The sequence below is a fragment of the Amaranthus tricolor genome, chromosome 6, assembly GCF_026212465.1.
Source record: "Amaranthus tricolor cultivar Red isolate AtriRed21 chromosome 6, ASM2621246v1, whole genome shotgun sequence".
In the NCBI taxonomy this organism is placed as follows: Eukaryota; Viridiplantae; Streptophyta; class Magnoliopsida; order Caryophyllales; family Amaranthaceae; genus Amaranthus; species Amaranthus tricolor.
The window spans coordinates 23849287-23872357 of NC_080052.1; the positions used below are offsets into that span (position 1 = coordinate 23849287).

At 33.3% G+C, this 23071-nt stretch overlaps 1 protein-coding gene across 6 annotated transcripts; it reads right to left on the reverse strand.

Annotated features, from left to right (window-relative positions):
- Positions 1-754: 754 nt before the first annotated feature.
- On the reverse strand, positions 755-21281 carry LOC130814782 (uncharacterized). Of its 6 annotated transcripts, none has more exons than XR_009042489.1 (20): positions 20935-21275; positions 19045-19370; positions 17456-17644; positions 17293-17376; positions 16970-17029; positions 15276-15323; positions 12303-12502; positions 9222-9665; positions 8123-8246; positions 7819-8016; positions 7520-7609; positions 7219-7281; positions 5915-5989; positions 5788-5838; positions 5508-5585; positions 4896-5030; positions 4676-4783; positions 2916-2981; positions 1621-1743; positions 755-1504 (listed from the first exon to the last, which is right to left on the reverse strand). XR_009042489.1 is itself a non-coding variant. In XM_057680983.1 (20 exons), exons 1-19 carry the CDS (start codon positions 20999-21001, stop codon positions 1861-1863), a joined length of 2475 nt encoding a protein of 824 aa, XP_057536966.1. In that variant the 5' UTR covers positions 21002-21275; the 3' UTR covers positions 756-1743; positions 1848-1860. The 6 variants fall into 6 exon arrangements, 4 of the variants coding, with proteins under 4 accessions (XP_057536966.1, XP_057536967.1, XP_057536965.1 ...); XR_009042488.1 differs by having other exon boundaries at positions 756-1504; positions 1621-1929; XM_057680983.1 differs by adding an exon at positions 1848-1929 and having other exon boundaries at positions 756-1743.
- Between the last annotated feature and the right edge of the window lie 1790 nt (positions 21282-23071).

Here is a 23071-nt window from a genome sequence, read left to right on the forward strand (position 1 = left end):
CAGTAAAGCAAGCAGTGAGGGTACTACTTCTTACTTACATTCAAAATTATTAGTACTACTCTCTTTGTGGTATTTAATTCGCATATCTTTTATAGAGACGTAAATATTAAAATTGTTAGTTTATAAATAAGACATGTAATAAATACGGTAAAGAAATAAGTGAATGAATTTACCAAGTTATTAATTTGTGAATGAAATTAGAAAAAATTTGTAAACGTTGTACGTTGTCAAAGAGAAAAATAGGAGACAATCTGACATAAAAATCAAATACAGTATCACCTTAAATATTTACGGATATTTTTTATATACTTTTCCTTTCCATTATACTTGTTACATTTGATTTTTTTCGCAATTCAATGCGTTATTTTGTTCATTATTGAGTTATGCTGATCTAAAAATTATAAAAAATTAATTTATTAAAATTATGCAATTATACGATTAAAACAAAATTTCCCGTACTTTTTTAACGTAATATTTTAAATAAGCTTAAACAGTACATAGTACCAATAACCATAATTTAACAAGTATTTCAGAATGATAATGAATCTTTTTTTTATAACAAAATTAGAATTTCTTCGATTTAAAATATAGCCTAAAATATCTACTCTATATGATCAAAAATTTCTAATCAATAACCGTGATTTGTAAATTACCACAAAAAGACAAAAAAATTAATAATAAAATAAACAAAATTAAAAAAGATAAATTAAAATAACAAAACTCTGTAATTTTATCCTCACAAATAACCGTTTTTTTTCCTATATAATTTGTTTGTATATGAGGAAATACAACAAGTTTTCCAATGTTAAAACTTTAAAACAAAGGCTATATATAAATTAGTAGACTGTGTTTCAGGGCTTACAAAAGAAGACACAATCAATAAACAAATACTGTAGTGAGTCCTGAGTCCTAATAGGACTGTAGCCTGTAAGAGCTTCAATTATGCAGCATTTAGCCCACACGTGCAAGTCATCAAACATAAACGTGCAAAGATTAAGACAAAACAGTCACATTCGTTATAGCAGCTAAACTCTGCAGGAAAACGCAGTAATAATATTCTAAGCTTACAAAAACAACCATAAAACTGGAAAAAACTTTCAATATTTCATACAAAAATATGCTAAATCACTCTAATCATAGTTTTCTATGAGCAGAATACACTGTATATGATAATAATAATAATTACATAGTATATATAATATCAGCATTTCATTATTCAATACCATTGTACACGACTTTAACAAAGATGTTGTTTCTAATTGATCATTGCAGCAAACGTAATCTACAACTTCACATAGATAAGTGCATATGATCTTATAAGTCGTTCGACTAAAGTCTATTATAATACAAAACTGATGAATTATAAATCTTACACCCCATTGGAATAAAACAAGGAAAACAAATGTAAAATGTAAAAAAATAAACTGATAATATATTAATATGTGCTCGAGTTTTCTCACTCCTCCAGAGTCCAGTGTCCAGACACCAACAAAGAAAGTTGCTCCTAAGAGGAAGACAGCCATTTTGTGTTAACAATGATGAGAGAAATGGTGGTCCAAAACTTCATATCCAGCTCAATTGGGTTTTTATGGACCACAAATACAGATGCTCAAAACTCACCACTAAGGAAACATGGAACCCTAACAGGTACAAGATCTACTTTAGTGAAAGTCCTCTTGATGATTCGAAAGCGATCTATCGGTCTCCTTCTTCCATGTCCCTCTAAAAGATCTTATAACCGCGCTATATTACAAAAAAATTTTCTTACAACAATATTTACATTTGATGTATGCATTTATAAACTTGAGACTTCCGCGGTAAAAAGGGGTTTCACGATATGATACTACCATTTTTGTGTCTTTAATCTTTCTGATAGAAGGAAAGTACGAAATCTGTATGTACGGAGAATAGTTGTGTGTCGATGAATAGCTGCATTTATAAACCAAAACACCCATAAATGACGAGTTCTATGTACGAACATTGGAACTGATGTATAAGTTCATGTAGCAGACTCCAATCTTTTGGGACTAAGATTCTGACATTCTTATTGTTGTCGGTAATTATATGGGCAAGATTATGAGAGTGGAATGTATCTACTCTTGCAGATTTAATGATATATGTTGGGCAGATATAAAACAATGGTGTACTAAATTTAAGGGACCCAAGTTAGGGTAGTAATTTCAGGTAGATATCGTGAGAATATTAAAGCAGAGTGGCCCAGGAAAATCAGAAATTATAAGATAAGGTTTGGTTTGAGGTTCCCCTAACAGACTTGTGGTTATTGTTCTGTCTATGTTATGTACTAAGCTTATTGGGCTAAGACCCTCCTTAAGAAGTTCAGTCCTCAGTAGTTAGGAAGTAAGGTACTCGTCAAAACTTGCTCTATCGGTGATTCCAGTTCGATAGTCCTTATTTGACTTTGATGGCATTTATCTCAACATTTTTATTTTGGGAAAATTGTCAAAAATAAACCACCTTCTGAGCGATCCACTGAAAATAAACCCAGCTATTGTTTATTTTTATATAAACCCACATATTTGATATAATTGCTGAAAATAAGCTCAACTATTATTTATTCTTTCTTGACTTGCAAAGAAGCTTTGAAGATGGTTATAAATAATAGGTGAGTTTAGTTTATTTAAAAATGAATAATAAGTTGGTTTAAGCGGATTGAGCAAATATTGATTTATTATTGACAATTTCTCCTTTTATTTTCACCTGAAAATGTGTCATTTATCCGAAGTAGAATGGTGTGAAGTGTGGGATATACAAGCATGTCATGGATGCATTGATACACGAAAAAAGTTTACGGGACTTCTAGCAGGATGTTTAATTACATCAAGGATCCACTGAAATAGAAAGGTAAAATCCTTCCCCAAAAGCATTAATACACATGAAAAGCTTGAGGAGCACACCTTCATAAATGGTCGATCACGACTAGGAAAGGAGTCTATGAAGCTGTCCTTTAAAAGCAGCGATACCTGAAAATAAAAAAAGAACATGAAAATGATACCCAAATATATAGGTACTATCGATCAAGAACGAGAGAAAAAGAAGAAAGTGCACTAGCATGAACGTATGTCACCGATTGCATATAAACTAGGAGTAAAAGTAAAAAAGTCAATACAACAAAGGGATGCTTTTGTTCCTACATACAAAATCATCCAAAAATCATCCGATGGATTGTTCTTTTTGTCAAGAGTCATAGTAGGCGTCTAAGTCTATTCAAGTCTCTAGTCGAGTCATTTGTTACTCAAGAAACCTGTAAATTTTATGTTTTAGGTTTTAGTTAGAAGAGAGACAAGATGTAGATGAGTGTATTAATGGCTCAAAGTAGTGGAGATAGTCTTTGGCTACCAAAAAATGCCGGACGAGAAGGTAAAACTTGTGGCTATGAAATTGCGCAACGCCTCCATTTGGTGGGTAAACCCATGGGCAGACACAAAGAGAGGTTAGTTGATAGTTGACACCGCTTAAATCCAAAATAAAATCATGTAATTTATGCAAATATCTACCAGATAAGCAGGTACTATCATTTCCCACAAGAAAGACTCAGGTTCAAAACTTATTATCAACGTTTTACGTTTCATGTAGTAATTTCTTTTTTCGTTTTTAATACCCCCAATTCCCGAAGAAAGTAAGAAACCCTCATGTAAATGTCGATCGTCATTTCAATTCCCAAACCCTCTTCGGCCCGTTTGGTAGGTGGTAATGGGAATGAAAAACTTGTGTAATTTTGATTGAAAAATCTTTTGACGTCATGCTTGTCCAACTTCAATCATCTCAATTTCTTCGTAAAATTCATTCCCATGCATTACCATTGGGAGAGGTGGTATTAGATAGTAATGGAAATTTGTAAACAAAAAAACTTTTTTGTGATCAAAGTTTCATTACCATGGGATTGATATAGAACTTTTGATGAAATTTTACACTATATATCATCCCCATCACCACCAATTAATACCCCTAACCAAACGGGTCGCTTGTGTAAGAACATATCCTCCTCAAAACCCAAACACTAAAACAACAAAACCTTTTCCTCAATCCTCACAAAAAACAACACCGAACCCTACACCCATTCATAGACCAAACCTTAGAAGATGTTTAAGATGTCAAAGGTTAGGCCTTATTTCTTCTGAATGCCCGAACATAAAGGTAATTGCACTTGCTATATTTGAACTTTGAAGTGTGCAACAATTCTAGCTTTGAAGAGGAGGTCGTAACTAAGGAGCCCCATGTTCGAGAAGGGGAATATGAAATGCTTAGTCCTCATTAAGGAGAATGCTTAGTAGTGAGAAAGACCTCGAAAAGCAACTTGGCTCAAGAAGAAGATTTGTCATCCATATTTCATACTCAATGAACCATCAACAACAAAGCTTGTAGAGCTTCTCAAACAATCGTCATCAAGCTAAAATGCAAGGTTGTTCAATGGCTCAACTAAAGCAAGGGAATATTAATTACTCATTAGGAATTGTTTGCCTTTAAGCGTGGGAAAGGCCTTGGTTGTTTGATAGGCGGGTGATACATGAACGGCCTGTTGGGGTGAACAGGCACCAAAAACGTCAAATTATCACATCTGTTTTCCAACAAATGCACAGCAGAAGAATTTAAACAAATCTCATCTTTATTTACTATCTATAATGAGAAAAAACGGTGTCACAGTTCACAAGCATACCTTATCATCATTGGATTGTACATTAGTTATAGTGTGAGAACGAAGATTAGAGCAAAGGGAGTCTAAGTAATCCCGTAAGACGTCAGTGAAACCTTTGGCAGCTTTGACCTACAGTAAAAAATATACTTTAATGGTTGCAAATTAAACTAGAACCAAACGGGATAAGATGAAACAAATCAGCAAATAAAATAAGAAAAACAGAACTAGAAAAAATCAATACCTGTCCAACTGTACATTCAAAAATGGATCGCTTCTTCCCCAAATAGCTTTCTCCGACAAGCTTAGAATGATAAGGAGCCAAAGATGCTAGTAATTCCCTTTGTTGAGGCAGTGGTGGCATAGATTGTGATCTCACCTACACTCACAAGATAAGATTATAACTTAATCAGAAGCACAGCTTCATTTTTTTTTTTTTTCATTTTAGGGTGTACATATTGTTTTGAAGGAAAAAGTTTATATTATTTACAAAAATGTCACCCTAATATACAACTAAAGTGATGAAAACTAAAAACCGGATTGAGATATACATGTTGTGGCAAAAGGTGTACATATGTCTTAAACGGTGTACATATTTTTTGAAGGAAAAAGTTTGTATTATTTACAGAAATGTCACCCTAATATGTACACCATTTGAAAATGTATATACACCTTTTAGCAAATGTCCAATTATTTACAAAATTTTCCAAATAACCTTTGACCTTCCCCTGATTCGGAGGATAGGGGGAAGGAGGTGCTTAAATACAAGCCTGAGAGAGAGATAAAAAAACTCAGCTTCTGTTTCATTTCGGTAGTGAAGAGGAATAAAAAAGTTGAAACATGGCACTTGTTTTACCTGATTCCTGTTGATGTCTACTAATATGGCATTTGTTGACTTTGAGTTCACTTCGGAAGACCTGCTTTGTACACCAACCTACACATGCATGTTTCCAAAACTGTATCAGAGAAACACTTAACCAACGTTGAAAAAGCAATTAAACTTTAGAAAAAAGATAACGAAAGAAAAGCAGGATAATCTGATGTCGTTGACGGTCAATCAGTAAAGTTATGCGTAAATAACATAATTATCTAAATAATTCGAATTGTGACATTAGAAATTAAAAAACAGTACTTACTATGTACGGCACTGGTGCATCGAGAAAATCAAGCATATCATTGGGCAAAACCTGGTGATACAAGAGGAAAACGTCAAAAAGATGCTTGGTAGCTAATATGTCGAATAACAATCAAAGAAAAAAGTACCGGCATTAACAAGCTTTGCCACTGATAGGGACGTAACAAAGGAATAAGTGAGAGAACAGAGGCTGACAGCATTCCCTGCATAGCACGTCAAATTCATGTTTAACGGAGGTAACTAACATCATCGAATGAATTAAAAAATGTAAGAGCATAAATTTCAAGATACATTAGATTAGAGCCTCTACTTGCTTGTTTAAAGAGCACAGTCGCCATGCCAACATGAAGAACACAGATTTATGAAGACCAACCCTTTAACTAAGCTAAGCTATTCAATGCAAAGTGGCATACCATTTTGCAGTTCACTATCTCTTTTACTGCAAAGCGGCAAGCCACTTTGCTGCTGTAATGAATATCGACTAGAGGTTATTTTCCGGCAAACCTAAGCAATATTCATGTGGGAGTATAAAGTTTATAAAAGATAAATGACCCCATCTTGAAGTTAGAATTGGAGGGAAGTGGAAGCTTAAAAAAAAATAATGGTAGAGTAAAGCTTCTTTCATGGGGAAAAATGGAACTCAAAAGTTGAAACCATGTGGAAGCTACTCAGAAACTTTTGAGAAGCCTATGTCAATTTTAGCAGGACTAGAAGTTGTCGAAATTAACAGAATGACATAATTATACCTCGACTCATGACATAAGTGGTGACGGTGTTTTACACTGGACTAACCTACCACAATCCAATTCCTTTACCCGGATTTAGGATTAGTATGTGTGCTAGTTAGGTTTAGTAATACTTTAATTATAAAAAGTACCTTTATCAAAAAATGCGGTCATATAAGAAAAAAGTGAGACGTAATAAATCTTTACACCAATAAATATTCAGTTTTCACATATGAATATAAACTTAATTTTCGGTAATCTTTTATATAGGCCTTACTCATTTTGACCGTTAGTAGTGAAAGCTTATTGGTCAAAGGTAGAGGTGTTCTTTCGGGTCATCGGGTCGATTTCAGGTCACATGTTTTGGTCGGTTCAAAATCGGGTCGTGTGTCTACATTGAATTTTACATAATTTTAAGTTCATTTTGAAGTGGGTCAGGTCGGCCTCGGTTACAAGATCGGGTAAATATCAGTCATTAGGTCTGTTTTGAACACTTCTAGTCAAAGGGGAGCAAAAAAAATCAAGGACTGACAAGTAGCATCTCAATTCTCAAGTGATATTCTTCTCATTGATGCACATCAATTTGTTTAGTTACATCCTACAACTATATAAGATCATAAAAAATAAAAATCGAGCACAAAAGCCCTTCTCACACGAAGTTGCTAACACAGTAAAATCATGCAAAAACGTCATAAAAATACGCATACCAAATTAGGACAAACAAATATAATTTGTTTCTCTAGCAGGGCTCCAGCAAACAATGTTAACACCTGCAAGATTTGAAAGAAATTGTCACCAAACAACACCTACAATTTACATTTGAAGGAAAGTTCAACTAGCTTCATGTGTTCATTTAGGACAACAATAAATAACATTAAATATTTAGAAAGTAAGAATAGTTGAGTAACTCGTTGTTCCGATCATTTTTCCTATAATAAATTTATTAAAAAAAGAAAGAACAGGAAATTTGCAAAATGTCACATTAATTTGGAAAAAAAAAAAACTTACATGCTCAAGCCTTAGAAAACCACAGAGGCATGAAATGGTCACCACTGATAAAAATAAAGCCTCCTCCTCGGTTACTAACTCATTTAGTACCTTAAAAACAGAGAAAATCTTCACACACTGTCTTTCATATTTAATCCACCAAGGAAAAAGTAAACCGCAAATCTATACCATTATTTCTAAACCTTAAAAGCTACATCCCCAACTACGTACAATTACAATTTTCACGGTAAAAATTAAATGTCAATCTGATAATTGTAAGTGAACTCTAGATTTATCTGAACATGAAATAGTCTTAATACCTCTACCATCTCAAGGCTTGTCTTACATGATCTCAGATCAAGCGGTGAGCCTGAAACATAAAGTTCTCTTTGACGAGGTCTATGAAACTCCAGAGGGTGTAAATACTCAAGTGGATGGAAAATTATTGTTGAACCCCTTGGCGGAAAATCAAGCTTGTAATATTCACATATAATTTGCAAAGACCCATGTTTGTTTGCCTGTAAACATTCGAAATCAACATATATTAGCAATCATAAAATTAAGAAATCAGTTTTAAGAAAGCTATAAGATGTTGTCCATTTTTACGGAAAACAATATACATACCTTAGCCCACTCAAGTATGTCACAATGGTTGCTAAAATCTCCCTGGCCAGAGATAGATGTTTCTTCTTGATCAGTCTCGTCAATTTCACTCCTAAAGTTTCTGTCTTCAAAAAGAGAACCCTGACTACATGGCAATTGGGAAAAAATCATCCAAGTATGTTAGAGTTGAATAGTTGATGAATCATATGGAAGTTATTCAATCATATAAAGGCAATCCAGGCATGTATACAGTAGCAAAAACAGTAAAATAATCATTTTCCTTCATTACGGGTTCAGGCTGTAATTCGCAAATTATTCTTATTTAAATAAGTAATAAAAGAAGCACATTAGAAATACAACAAGGGGTAGTTGGCCATATACAAAAGGAGAACTATGGAGTCCATAGACATAAAAGCTCATGTCTTCAAGTATATTTTGAAGTAAATTTAACACCCATTTGACTTGATAATGTAACCATGAAGAGAGTAACATTCCAAGGAATAAGAGGCTAATCCAGTGTTAAAGAGATTCTCGCAAACAACTTTTCCCGATTCTTAAAATAGTCTGAGCAAAAAAGTACCGATGGCATGAGGCACCCTCAAGAGCCTGGACATAAACTAAAAGGAAAGGCTTTTAGCTTTCCAGACATGCCAATGAAAAGAACATAATCATTCACACAACATTCACCGAGCCATGTAAGTTTCTTCTTCCCTTTTCTTCGTTACTTTTTCTTTTTCTTTTCTTTTCTTCAATGCTGCCCTTTTCTCTTCTTTTTTTATAAGTACCGATGGCAATGGGACGAAGTGCTTCAATGACTTATAAAGCGTGCACACCATCTTTAATTTTATAAGTGCCAAAGAATGTGCCTCTCACTAAGTGAGACTCCTTCCCTTGTGCCTCGAAGATTACATTGCACTCCATCACCCTTCTCCCCAGCCGCCCAAAGAACAATTTTTTTCCTGATATGTTTCTGTCATCCAAGGGAGCCAAGGTCCAAGAGTATGTTGTTTAAACTAAAAAACATAGATTAAGAAATGCAGGGACTTAATCATTGTAAACAGATATTTAGTTACACACAAGCAAAAGAGTACATAAGAGAACAGAAAAGGTAATCACATACCTACAGGAAAGTTCAGAGCTGTCAAAATGTTGGTATCGGAGCAGTGGCCAAATGGCAGCTGGTACAGATTTTTCCACAATTGGCTTGCTCATATCGGAACTACCAATATCCACATAGCTTGTTTCAGAACTCCGTTCGGCTACGGATGGCTCTTTATCAGATTCAAGGGTATCATTACTTGTGTTTGTAAGAGAGTCTTCAGTATCACCTCTCAAAGATGAAGACATTCCTTCAAGATTAGAGTGGATCGGGTGTGTTCCTGCATCAGTTATTCTGGCGGAAGAAGTATTTCCACAAGAACCTGATACATCCTCTGAGACAAAACTTGGTGACACTCCTCCAGTTTCTTCTAAGCCATCTATCTTGTTTATGGCATCTGACCCTTCCAAATTTAAGACACATATATTTTTTGTTAAGCGTTCCAATCTTTCTTCCATGAATATACTGCAGAAAGTGCACCAAAATTTCTATGATATGAGATCTTTCAAAAGCATATAATCTTATAAAAAGAGTCAACATATTGTCTAAGAAATAAACTACATAAAAAAGCATGTAGATTGTATAGGATTGTCATTATAAGAAGAAAATCAAATCAGAAGAAGTATCAACATAACAATCTTTATCCATACACAAATCTACCAGATAGATCCAAGAATTCCTAAAGCAACTCATGATGACACATTTTTAGACGCTCAAGAAAAGAATACAATGGACAACAACCATTCCATCCAATAACACAGAGGCTGGTGTGAAAAAAATATAATCAAATTTTTGGTCTACTGAAAAGTCTTTTGAAGATTTATAAGCATATCAAGATGTGAAAGACAATATAACAATACTTGCCAATCAAACACACCTAGAAACGAGAAATAAATGGCACAATTAAAAGGCATTCAGTATCAAAATATCAACTGCACACATCAATATGAATCCCTAAAATTTTCATATATAAGCTATGTTGAAATTAACGTTTTGGCATTGCTTTTGTATAGAATTTATCCAATTTCTCAATACCAATGTCAGGCACTTTGCACTCTACTTTACAATATGACTAAGATTAAGGAAATATTTTGATTTTCTTCGTCACTTGAAATTATCTTGAAGTTGAACCACATATCCATAGAGTGGATGTAAGAGAAGAAAGAAAAAACATCAAATATTCTCATAGATTAAGGAAAGCTCGTAGTTTTAACATGGCAAACGAGCTATATATACTATTTTTATATGTATTTGTAACATGAACATTACACCCACAACCACAAGCTTCAATATTAGAATATGATTCATGTGTCCACACAAACTTCCCTTATGAGTGCTCTCGCTCATTGATGATCCTAAGCCCGATAAAGGAGGACAGTGAGCAGTAGATTTGTGAGAACCAGCTCAGTAAAACCTAGTCACGCCCCGTGATCATGAACCAAAAATTAATTCTCGGAGGTGTCCCCTACTTAGTGATGCTCTACACTTATGTCTGGGTGTAGTGGAAAAACAAAGGTTTCTAGGTCATGCCAAGAAGCAACGAGCTGCTTGAGTGTGGTGTCAAGCAGGGTAGGCATTCATTGTCCCAAAGCAACGCGACACGTTGCTCAAGTGTATGTCAAATGAGCTAGTGCTTATAGGTTTTGAGCATAGGAGGTCAAGGAAACCAAGAGTACTAAATTAAGAATATTACTTGATTGCAAGGTGAACCAATTCAATGCACTTAAATCCCAAATAGATGCCTTTTTTTTAAGACATCACCCTACAACATCTCCACACTCCCTTCCAAAAAAACAAAACATAACAAAAATATCTCCTAAACATAACACAAATCTCTCCTCAACAAAATATTCAATTTTTCAAGTCTAACTAATAGAAAGAATTCCATACGACAAGGTACCAAGAGTACTTTGGTGGGGCAATGAGAAAAAAGAGTACTCCCAAGAAATACATTAATATAGTGCAAGATATGTATCGAGAAGTGAAGACAAATGTTAGGATATATGGAAGGATAACAAAGGAATTCCTAATCACAATATGATAAAGTCTGGGTGGAAAAACTATAGAGCAACTATTAGGATAATATGTGAATGAGGTGTAACTCTAAAGCTAAAAGGCAAGTTATTTCGAATGACCATTAAACCAATATTGCTATATGGATCAGAATTTTGGGCTTATAGAAAGGATCATAGTAGAAAGATGGGAGGAGCAGAAATGCGAATGCTTTAACGGATGAGTGGGCATAGTATACCATGAGGGATTATATGGACCAGAATTTTGGGCTTATAGAAAGGATCATAGTAGAAAGATGGGAATCGCAGAAATGCGAATGCTTTAATGGATGAGTGGGCATAGTATACCTTGAGGGACAGAATTCAAAACAGACATATTATTATCAAGGGTTTAAGAGTTGCAATATCGAGGAAAAGATGAAAGAAAATCATTTAAGATGGTTTAGAGACGTGCAAAGACTAGGTATTAATGAACTGGTAAAAAGATTGAAAGTTGGAGCTTAGGGGCCTTAAAAAGAGGACGTGGAGGATTGGAGGACCGAATATGACATAGAGGGCTAGAGTGGAAAGGGATATGAAGGATTTAGACTTACAGATTGAGATGGTAGAAAATTAAAATAAATAGAGAAGAAAAATTCATATGGACGACAATTGAAACGGATATATTGGTTCATATAGTCGACAAGGCTATGACATTGTTGGCTTTGTTTTTGTTGTAACTAGTTTGAATAATTTATTAATAGTCAAATCATGATGGAAAGGTTCATATCCATTTATTTGGATATGAAAAATCAAACCACATATCTAAATGCTACCCAAATAAGAGTGTTCTTTATCCCTTTTCTTTATAAAGAAAATGACATCCAACTACAAATCATGAAAAAAAACATGCATAAATCCAAATATAAAGTTGTGACTCATGAGATAACAAGAAGTAGTGCAACACTGCTAAGCCTAAGGTCTAAGGTACATCATATGCCAAAGTTAATGAGTATATTTTAAAAAATGGTAACAAAGAATTAATTTAACGGCATGCAAGCAACAAAATTGATAACAACTCAACATAGATTTAAAGTAGGCATAAATTTACCTTTTCAACACACCGTAATGCAACTCGAAAAAAGGTACCCGTGAAAGTATGCAATAACAACGTTTTGTAGCAAATAGATATCGTCCCAAACATGAGCTGACAGGTTGGTTGTCAGAAATGAAAGAAATTAACCGGGAAGGTTTATCCACAAGTTCTTCCATCAAAATACAGCATCCATACAAAGTTGAATTATCAGCACCCTGGAAAAATCATCTGTGTGAGAAGTTGTCTAGCTTTAACTAACATATAAGAAACTCTAGAACTGTTTATTTGGCAAGATTCTTTTTCCTATTCAAACAGCACGCCATTACTCTAATGTCAAGTGGATCCTACCCAGGAAGGATTTTGGGGATCGGATGTGCACAACCTTACTCTTGTAATAACAAAAAGGTTGTTTCCGATTGACCTTGCATGTGGGCATCACCTACAACTTCCATAAATGAGTCAAAACCTGATGTTCAGCTTTTTATTAATCTCTTTCAAAGTTCAAAGTTTAGTATAGTATAGTGCAATGATCTCTAGATTCTGCAACTAATTAAGTTTCTTTTTCTCATCCTTATCCACAATCTAAAGGTTCTTTGAAGCTTTCTAAAATCCTGAACTTCATTAATCTTAAAAAGGAATTTCTTAAAGTATGTTGAGGTGAAACTTGCTGAAGAAAAGCGACTCAAGTTGTGAGATTAATAGGAAAGTTGGTATTTTTTTTATGTTTGCATGTTTTGAACAAGAAATTACGCCTAATTAGAATTTCCAGAAATTCCATTGATAAAATCAATTCAATATTCAGATGAAATATCTTAAGAAAATTTTGAACTTTTCCTTTCATTGATCCTGCATAGAATTCCTTTGAAATGTCTCTAAATCAATTTACATTTCAGACATAATAATTGAGGTTTCAATTTTCACAGCAGATCCTAGTGTGCATTATCTGCATCCTTTTGGAAAGAATGAAATTAAGTTGATTGTTAAGATGTTTGGTGGCTGAGTGGCTCCTTTTCATAAACAGGAAAAAAAATTACATTTATGCAGCCAGGAAAATGATCTTTAAGGTACTATGCAATTATGCTGCCAAGTATATACTAATCAGAAAATATAGATAGATTCACAAGAAGGTTAAGTACATGAAAGACGTGACATTTTGAAGACAATAAATCCAATTAAAAGAAATATGAAAAGGAAACATGACTCCAAAATCTATTTTGGAAGGCCTCCTTACTTTTTAGAGTTTAGAAAATCCGAAAAATCAGCACTAACGGGCTACTTTCACCAGCAAACTTGACAACAACCACTATTTAGTACATAAAGAAGCCATAAAGTTAGTAATAACTTAAGAAGTGCATAAGTCGGAGAAAGAAGAAAATTCCAAGGATAGCACAGGCTCACATATATTCTAAACAGCGGCCGAAGCAGTATGATACTATGATGTCAACAATTTCAGTATTCACACCAAGGTTTGATTCACTCCAAGCAAAAAAACGCGTTTTTTCAAACTTTTTTTATTTTTTGCAAAAGGTGCAATTCTTGTATGAGACAATGAGACAAGTCCATAAAGTGAGTGTTTTAAGACCTTAAGTGTAAATGAGAATTTAGTTAAATAAGAGGTATAGTCTTAGTTGGAATATGTACCACTTTTCCCAATTAAGATCCCAAATAAGTTTATGTGTTCAAATCTCATTGCCCTCTCCCCTAGCCCTCCATTCCACAGTCTACCTAGTACAAAAAAGAGGTTTAGGGTACTAAATTTACAATAACATTTCGACAGGATATATTGTTTGATTACAAATTGTTTAAGGCTAAGGCTTTTGTTTGGTAGTACTTACATTAAAATTTGTATTTTAATTTATTAATTTGGTACAAAGTAAGAACGAATTAGGTGAAACATTTTTTTTGTTTATTCAATAGTATGTTGTCATACCTACGGGTCAGAGGGCAACAACTTTGAAAACATATCAAAGGAGAAAGAAGAAACAAATATAAAAAGCTGGCGGGTCTTTTATGACAGCTGGACTTAACAGTTAATAAAGTGTAGTTACTGTATCTTGTTATGTCTATATATAGGCACATTGTAATGTTTTGTTGGTTGTTGATTGTATTTTGGAATTAATAAGAATAGGAGCAGCAGGGGCTCGAACACTGCAACATTCTCTCAAATTTCTCTTATCTCTCATAATTTTTTCTTTCTCTTTACTTTTCTTTGAATCTGTACAGGAGTGAATTACCAACAGACTGGGTATATCACATATGCATCTAGTTTAAATTTTTTGGTTGTTTTTGTTTATTAAAATTGTACAAATTGAAACCTCACTAGGTGAATTGTTAAATATCAATCTAGTTTAAACTATTTGGTGGTGTTTTTTTTTTTTTTTTTATTAATTTGTTACAAATTAAATTTTATCAGGAAGACATTCTTTTACTAGGAATTAGTTCTAATAGTATAACTTAAGTATATGGAAGCTTTGGTTTAAATATGCACAATATTAGCAGTAATTTTTTTATTTAAATTGTCAACATCACTTAATTTTTTTCTAGACTTGCCCCTGATTCTAAATCGTGGCCTAGTAAAAGGAAAGATTCTCCTATATCCTATTTCATGGACGGAGACTTTTCCTTTGAACAGAGAAATTGACTTGCCAACAGAACGGGAGAGTTCATTTCCATGAGCTATGTAACCTATGTTCATGGGTACAAAATAATGGTACAAAGGTAAGAACAAGAAGTGACTTCTGCAAAACGGTCTTCCTTGTCCCCTTCTATTCTTTTGTTGCTAGGAGTATTTTGTCTGTAATTTGCGTCTAAAAATAAAGTTTGAAGATTATATTTAAAATGAAATTCAGAAAACCAACTAAAAGAGTCTAAAAAGTGGCCAATATACGTAACATTAATATCATCATAAATTAATTCAACGTAGTTTATCACCTGTACCAAATAAAATATAACAGACAGTGGAAGAATTTGCGGGAGTTAGCATACTACCTGCTGCAAACGAAACACATAAGACAGCTCACTCTGTTTAAGATGTTCCTGCAAAGAAAAATAAATAACTTAACCAGTTAGGAGACATAAGGAAAAATTCAAAAGAAGACAAAAATCTGTATTGTATCGATTAATCATAACCCACTTCCAGAGTCCACCTCCCATGAAAAGGAGAAAGGAGGAAACAAAGAATGAGTAAGAAAAAGAGATGAAGAAATCTTAAAAATTAAGAGCTAAATTAAATTGTAGAAGCAATTTTCCAAGCAATTGTTCAAGCAATGCTCTTCACTTGCTGGGATGGATGCCGAATAAGAGCGTGGATTAAAATAAATTTGATGAGAAAAATCATATTAATGGAGCAAAAAGGGTACATTGAAAAAAGGACAACCTGTTCCAAAAACATAGGGATTATTGACCCCTAAATCCTAATAGCCACAAAAGAGATGATTGAAATGAGTGTGATGTCATTGACATTGTCATAAAATGAACAAGAGAGATAGAGAGGTTGTTATTCAATAATAGAACTACATTGTGTCCAATCATTAGTTTACCACAGACTAAGTCCTGCTTTAGAAGTGAAAAGCTTTTATAACTTCCTCGGTATGAAGTTGGGGCAGCCAAAAGACCTAAAACGTTAAAAGAAGATCTAAAACAGTCTTGATTGATGACACTTTTATACTTTTATATATCAAGGGCCAATCCGAAAGAAGTCAAGAACCTTTATGTTATCACATGGGTAAGGCATAAATCCAACCCCAAATCTTGCATTGGTGAAAGGCACTTAATGGCAATGGGGCAATGTAATGTTGCACATAACAAAACTCTACAACTATCTAGCTCCCTCCTTACTATCTCCTTTTTACAGAAATAACACCACTGCAACTTTTCATCACATACAGCATAATAGTCCTCTTCTTACGTCTCCTATTGCCAACTACAGCAACTAAAGTTTCGTTGCAGTAGACACTAAAGTCAAAACTTTGCTGTAAAAAGTGTTTGATGCAGCTAATATGCACCCCGTAGGTGCATCTGCTGGGAGTTGCTGGATCTGAATGGATGATTTCCTTTGTGTGAAACCTAGGCACAATTCTAATATAACGGATCACACTAGCTAGATGTTGATGGGATAATATATAGTTTAGAAAGTTTTTTGTGAACATAGTGCAAAAACAAGATCGCTTCGCATCAACCATGACAAGGATTTTCAAAAAAACCGAACTAATATTTCACACACTGTAAAGGTGTAAGAAAATCGTGTTTTGAGCCGCTGCGAGGATATCTCAAGGTTTCGTCCGATATTTGGCATTACGATAATCGCATCATTCCCGATGTCGCATCATCGTGTTGGTTCTGTGATTGCAACCATTATCGCATTTTTGCACTACGTAGTGAAACAAATTTTAACAGTCCCCTCAAAATGCTAAGACAGCTCAAAGAGGCGTTAGAAGAGGTACTATATAATATACTACTCCCACCACTACCACCAGCAGCCAATGCATCATCATTTGTAGAACATCTGAAATGATGCCCGATTTTGATCTCATTTGATAGTAAGCTTAGTTCTAATTTCAGTTCTCTCTCCGTGAAAGGAAGTAAAACTAGTAAATTTTATCATAGTAAAAAAAAGAGCATTTACTACTCCACCAAGATTAAGACATACACATTAAAATCGAAGTTGACAAAATGATAAATACCTGTCCCAGAAGGATCTCATTTAACTCGCTCATTGAAGAGCTTTTTTCAATAGCATGAACCTGTAAACATGTTCAAGAATCTTGTGAACACCCTTCAGAGAAAAAATAAAAGAACACTCAACACAAAGACCCTGTTTACATGAAGAGGTTATAGAAATCATAAACTTCTATATCCTTGATGAATAGAGATACAGATACGCATCAAGAAAGGATAATCCCAGCATATACTGTGGCACAGTAGCACTATAGCACAAAAAGATAGAAATTTTTTTCAGGAAAAGAAAAATAAATTATAAACCAACAAAAAGAAAAGCAGACTCAACCTCGACGCCACCTGGGAAGCAAAATGACAAGAGATCTCTGCAACTGAGTGGCAGCTGTTTTTCTGGAGGATAAACAAATAGAACCTGAGCCCAGAAGAAATATAAATTAGCCAAAGAAATGATGCCTAGTCATATTCAACATCGTAGATGTGAGGGTATTCACCTGGGGATCAAAGTCGGGCTCTACACGAGAATTATAATGACCACTTAAAGCAATTCGAAATTTCCCTGAACCTTCAGACTTCCTAGCAATTAATCGTTGTCTTAGGGCATGAGAATCGAAATTAGGAGGAAGTCCAACAACTACCATACTTTCGAAAATTTTTGATGGCTCTTTAAAAGTGCGGTGATCCTGTACATTTCAAGCAAACAAACATAAGGATTTACTATATCAAGTTATCAACACATTTGATAGTAGATGCCTGAATAGAACCTAATTTCTAAGTTTCATTAGGGAGCATATTCAGAAGAGTAAGGGCGATATAAGTGGCGTATCTAGAGATTATACTAAAAGGCTCCAAAGTCAATTTTAAAACACATTTAATAGTTAAAACAACATGAAATTCATATTATTACAACATACAAGTTAGATAGACACTATAGCATATAAAGTCATAAGATAATATAGTTCTAAGTTGACCATAATCTCTTGAAGGATTCAAAGGGTATGAAGATGCAGTAGGAGTTTATCAAATAATTATTCAAATAAAGGGGCTTTTTTCTCTTTTAAATTCAAATAAAAAACTATTTCTTTAAGGGTAATTCAACAAATCAAGCAAAAGTACGTATTTTAGTCCCGAAAACTTCAAAAAAAGCCAAAAATAAAAGGTAACATACAGGAGGCGCACGAGGTGCGTGCCTCCCTCTCACCTCCTGTACTGCGTTGTGCCTCGAGTCTTTGAGGCGTTTTCTAGTCTTCTAGGTGTGCTTCACGCCTAGGAACGCTTTTTAAAAGCAAGACAATTACAAGCTCATATCCTCAGTCCTCACGACTGTTTTGCATCCTGCTTTTATGGAAGCTTAGACACAATCACTAACTTAATGGAACTTCTAGAAACTTAAGTGGAATGATGCACAAGGCTCCCTCATACTTTATACTAATAATTCTACTTACGGAGGAGTGGATAAGACTACTTACGGAGGAGTAGAAGAGATTTGAACCTGTGACCTAGACTTTTGATACCATATCAAAGAACCAATTCAACCAAAAGCTTTAGGCTTATGGGCGAATTATATACTCTATCATTATAAAGACTTTTTTATTTAATTATTAAATCCTCTTTGTTGAGAAAAGTTATATAAATACAACATATAAAATGTTGAGCAAGACACTCATGAAATTATTCTAAAATAGTTATATTTTAATAGGCTTAATTAGCTAAAACCTCATGTTTTATGAATTAGCAAATCCCCCCTTTTTATTGTTCTATTACATGATCCAACATTTCACCCCAACCTAAAATCAATAGATTTTTCTTAAATCCCTAATATAACATAATATAGTAGGTAAAATAAGCTTCACCGCACATTCAAGTGGGTCATTAGACCCCATTGCTCATAACATGGCTTTGCCCGTGACATAAGCTATACAAATTCAAGACATGATTCATAAGGTGAGCAAAAAGTTGTAATGCACAACTAATGATGCCCAAACAACAATAAAAATTTACTATAAGCCAATCAAGAAGAGTAAGCACTGAAATGCCTCAAAGAAAATATCAATTCAATAACTTAAGCTTTGAAATATCATACCAAATACTCTAACTGAAAGCTGGCCCACTGACGCTTTTGTTTGGTCAACACTTCTGGGTTGTAAGTGGGACTTTTTTTCTCAAAAGATTGTGAAAAGCCTTTTAGCACCTTTGATACCTGATTTTGTATTCTCTTTAATGGGGAATCGCACTCATCATCATTTGAAGAGAATACTACTGATGGTCGCGGTGAGCTAACCGTTGTAGATGCAGCATTAACAGCTCTTGCAACATCTTCCGAAGATGGCATAGAGAGTGATCTCCATGGTTTGCTGCTGGAAGCTTCGGTTTCAGCCATTGAATCAACTTCCTTAGCTAATTCTTTACCTGAAGTTAAAAATATGAAAATATAACTTCATTGCACATAGTTTTTCGAGAAAATGGATTCCTTAATGAGATTAAAATGGTATGTTTGATATATACAATTAACAATAGGGGCATAGTTTAGTACAAAAATACAAATACTAAAGAGAGTACAAATCGCAAGCATTAATTGGCATATAAGAATGGTAGAGAAGCTTGAATACCTCATATAGTATTTAACTAAATTTATGATGCAGCATATCCTTATTCAACTGAGATTACAATTTGCAAGGGATATCCCCAAATTTGCGATTTCAACTTATAAATTTCAATTCATTTCCGTCGAATTTGGTGTGATAAAAGAATACAACCAAACTGAAGAAAGTTTTTCAAAGTGTTGGGAAAATCAAGATTTTTTCTGGAGGAACTAAGAAAAGATTCAAGGAGAAAACCCACACAAATTAACGGATCCTTGATTTTTCTTCTATTGGGGTTGTTTTGAAGCCAATCTTTTCTCCATGTGTAAGAAATGAAATTTTCAGCGAAGTAGATCGGCCATGATGATATTATAGTAGTCATAAAAGGAATAAAGGGTATTACAACTTTTGTTCACGATCCATTACCATTTTAGAGCATTCATTTAATGGGAAAAAGTAGATACTCATCACATAATATCTACAAGAAAAAAAGCAAAAAGATCAATCTAGTAGCTAATGATAATTTCTTCCCATTAGCTCAACGTTCATTCAAGGACCATAGTGTACCTTCACATAGCACAACTTTTTTTACTTAATAGGTGGTATCCACCACCCAAATTGCCATACCAGAGACAAAACCAAGTATTCCACTTAGCTTATATTTTTGAATGTTCCTTTTTTCCATTTTCCAATCCCGTTCTAGTATCGAGGCAATCTAGCAGCAGTTTGACGAACTCCTAGAATAGTGTAACATAATTCGCTACGTGAATTCGCAATTCGCTCTAATTTTCCCAAGAATAGCCCAAAACCGACCATTATTCGCGTTTTTCGATTTGCGAGGATATTAACAAATCATGTGATACTGTCCTAGAAACTCAATACAAAGGTTTGGCTCTCGTACTCATCTCAACAGGACAAAATGACAATCATGAGTGAATGTGATAAGTGATAACTACTAAAGATCATATTCTCTCACAAATTTCCTCCAAAACCCATAATTCCTAAAACAATCCAAGCTCCAACTTATTCAAATTTCACCTTTCCAAATTCCAACTATGATCAAAGTATCACAGAAAATACAAAAAATTTTCCCAACTTGATCACAGATAAAAAAAAATTCTAGCCCACATATGCTAAAAACTAGAAGAACAACTATAGCTTCATTTAAAAACCTTACAAGTTACATGAAAATCATCATCACCTAGAACACACAACCCAAGAATCAATCTTTGAATTGATAAAATATACAAAGTACCCATAAAAGAGCAGCTTGAATAATCTAAAAAAACCCAATAATTCAGCAAAATAACAAGCTAATAAAAATAATATGAACAACTTATACAGAATTAAATTGACAAATTTAAAAGGAAAAAAGAACAGAAAAGAAATACCTTTCTGTGACCGGCGATAATTCTCCCTCTCCCCGGAAGAAACAACTACAACTGGAAAGAACATCATGGTTAATGATGATGGTTTAATATACCCTTAATTTCCTTCTTTTTAATGTTATTTATTCCTCCATTCACATTCAACCATGAGCATAATTAAATTAAATTAAAATTAAACCGAATTTAATTAAGCAATTAAAGAAATCCCGCAAAATCTTCTATCCACTTCATGAAGAAAATTAATTTTCAATTTTATTTTTTTTTATCTTTTTCCCTTATTTTTCCAGAAACTATGGAATTTCTGCAACTATTAATCTATGTTTTTTTCTTTTTTGTTTTTTTCCTTTTTTTGCCTCCTTGTTTTTACCTTCGGACATTTAAGTGAGTTGGCAACAATTAGGTATTGGATTAAGATTAGGCTTAGACAAGACATGGGTTCTCATTAAAATAGATATAAAACTTTTAGTAAAAGTTTTTGGAGTAATACTTAAATTTATTTGTTTCCAATCCAATTAAATTAAAATAGCTAGTCTCGACACGAATTAATATAAAGACAGTTCTTCAGGCCCTAACTTATTAACATTTTACTATTAAAAAAAAGAAAAACCTTAAAAGCAAACGCGTGCACTATATCTATTTTAAATTATTAAAGTTAGTATTTTAACCTATTGAAGTTGATATTTTTACCTATTGGAGTTGGTATGTTGACCTATTAAAGTTGGTACTTGAAGTTGGTGTATTAACCTGTTAAGTTGTTATTTTAACTTATTAAGTTATTCACCCATTAAAGTTGGTATTTTAACATATTGAAATTGGTGTTTTAACCTATTGAAGTTAGAGTTTTAGCCTATTGTAGTTGGTTACAACAACTATATAATACTAATTTCAACAGGTTAACATATCAACTTCAACAGGTTAAAACACAAACTTAATATGTTAAAACACCAATTTTAATAGGTTAAAACACTAACTTTAATAAGTGAAAATAACAACTTAAGCATCATAATACACCAACTTAAACAGGTTAAAATACCAACTTCAACAAGTTAAAATACCAATTTCAATAGGTTAAAATACTAACTTCAATATTCTAACAACTTAACATGTTAAATATCACTCCAAATAGATTAAAATAATAACTTTAGAATAATAATTTCAACGGGTTAAAATATTAACTTTAATATATTCAAATACCAATTTTAATAAATTAACAATTTAATAAGTTAAAACATTAACTCTAAAAAGATTAACATATCAACTTTTGTCATCTACTGCATGACGCTTATTGACATTTTTGGTAATTCTAAAATATGTGATGAGCGGTAGACTGGTGAGTTTGACACGCACTTATAGATTATACTTCTATATTTACTCGAGCATAATCGACATATTACTTGTAATGACACGCACTTAAAGTGGAACTTCTTCCTCCCGTTTATGATTATAAGGTGGGTTGGGTACGTAATTTAAATAAAGCATGTTAAATTTGTTTTCATGCTAAACAATCTAGAGACAATTTTTCTTTAGAAGGCAATAAAGCCTCTCAAATTTTCAAAAGAATACATTGTTAATAATGACTATCTTATACTCATGCTTCTTCTTGTGGTTCGAATTATTTTTTAGTCATTGTTGATGATTTTTCTCGTTTCATATAGATATTTGCTTGTTGATAAACTAAGGTGTTTTAAATATTTATGTATGTCCTTGATGGATATACAAACCATCAAAATTGTTTAAAGTGATAACAAAACTGAGTTTAATTGTTTATGTAATTTGTTTTCATGTCACTAGTATATTAATGCAATATTTGTTCAAACAATAGATTGGAATAATTGATACATATTTTGTTCTATCTATCTAATTTAGAGTAGTATATTCAATTTTATCGATTTAAATTAATTTGTTTTTTTTTCTCACTCAATTAATTTTGCTGCATCACTTTTTACATTCACATTTTGCATTTTCAGTTACATTTAAATTTCAATTAAATTCAATTGTATGGAGAGATTAAACATACCACTCTCTAAAATTAATTTACAAGACAATTCACATTGGGTGTTATTTTTTCACCTACACTGCTACACAGCAAAAGTTGTAGCACTAGTATGGGGCAACAAAAACAAAAACGACGTGATAAGTT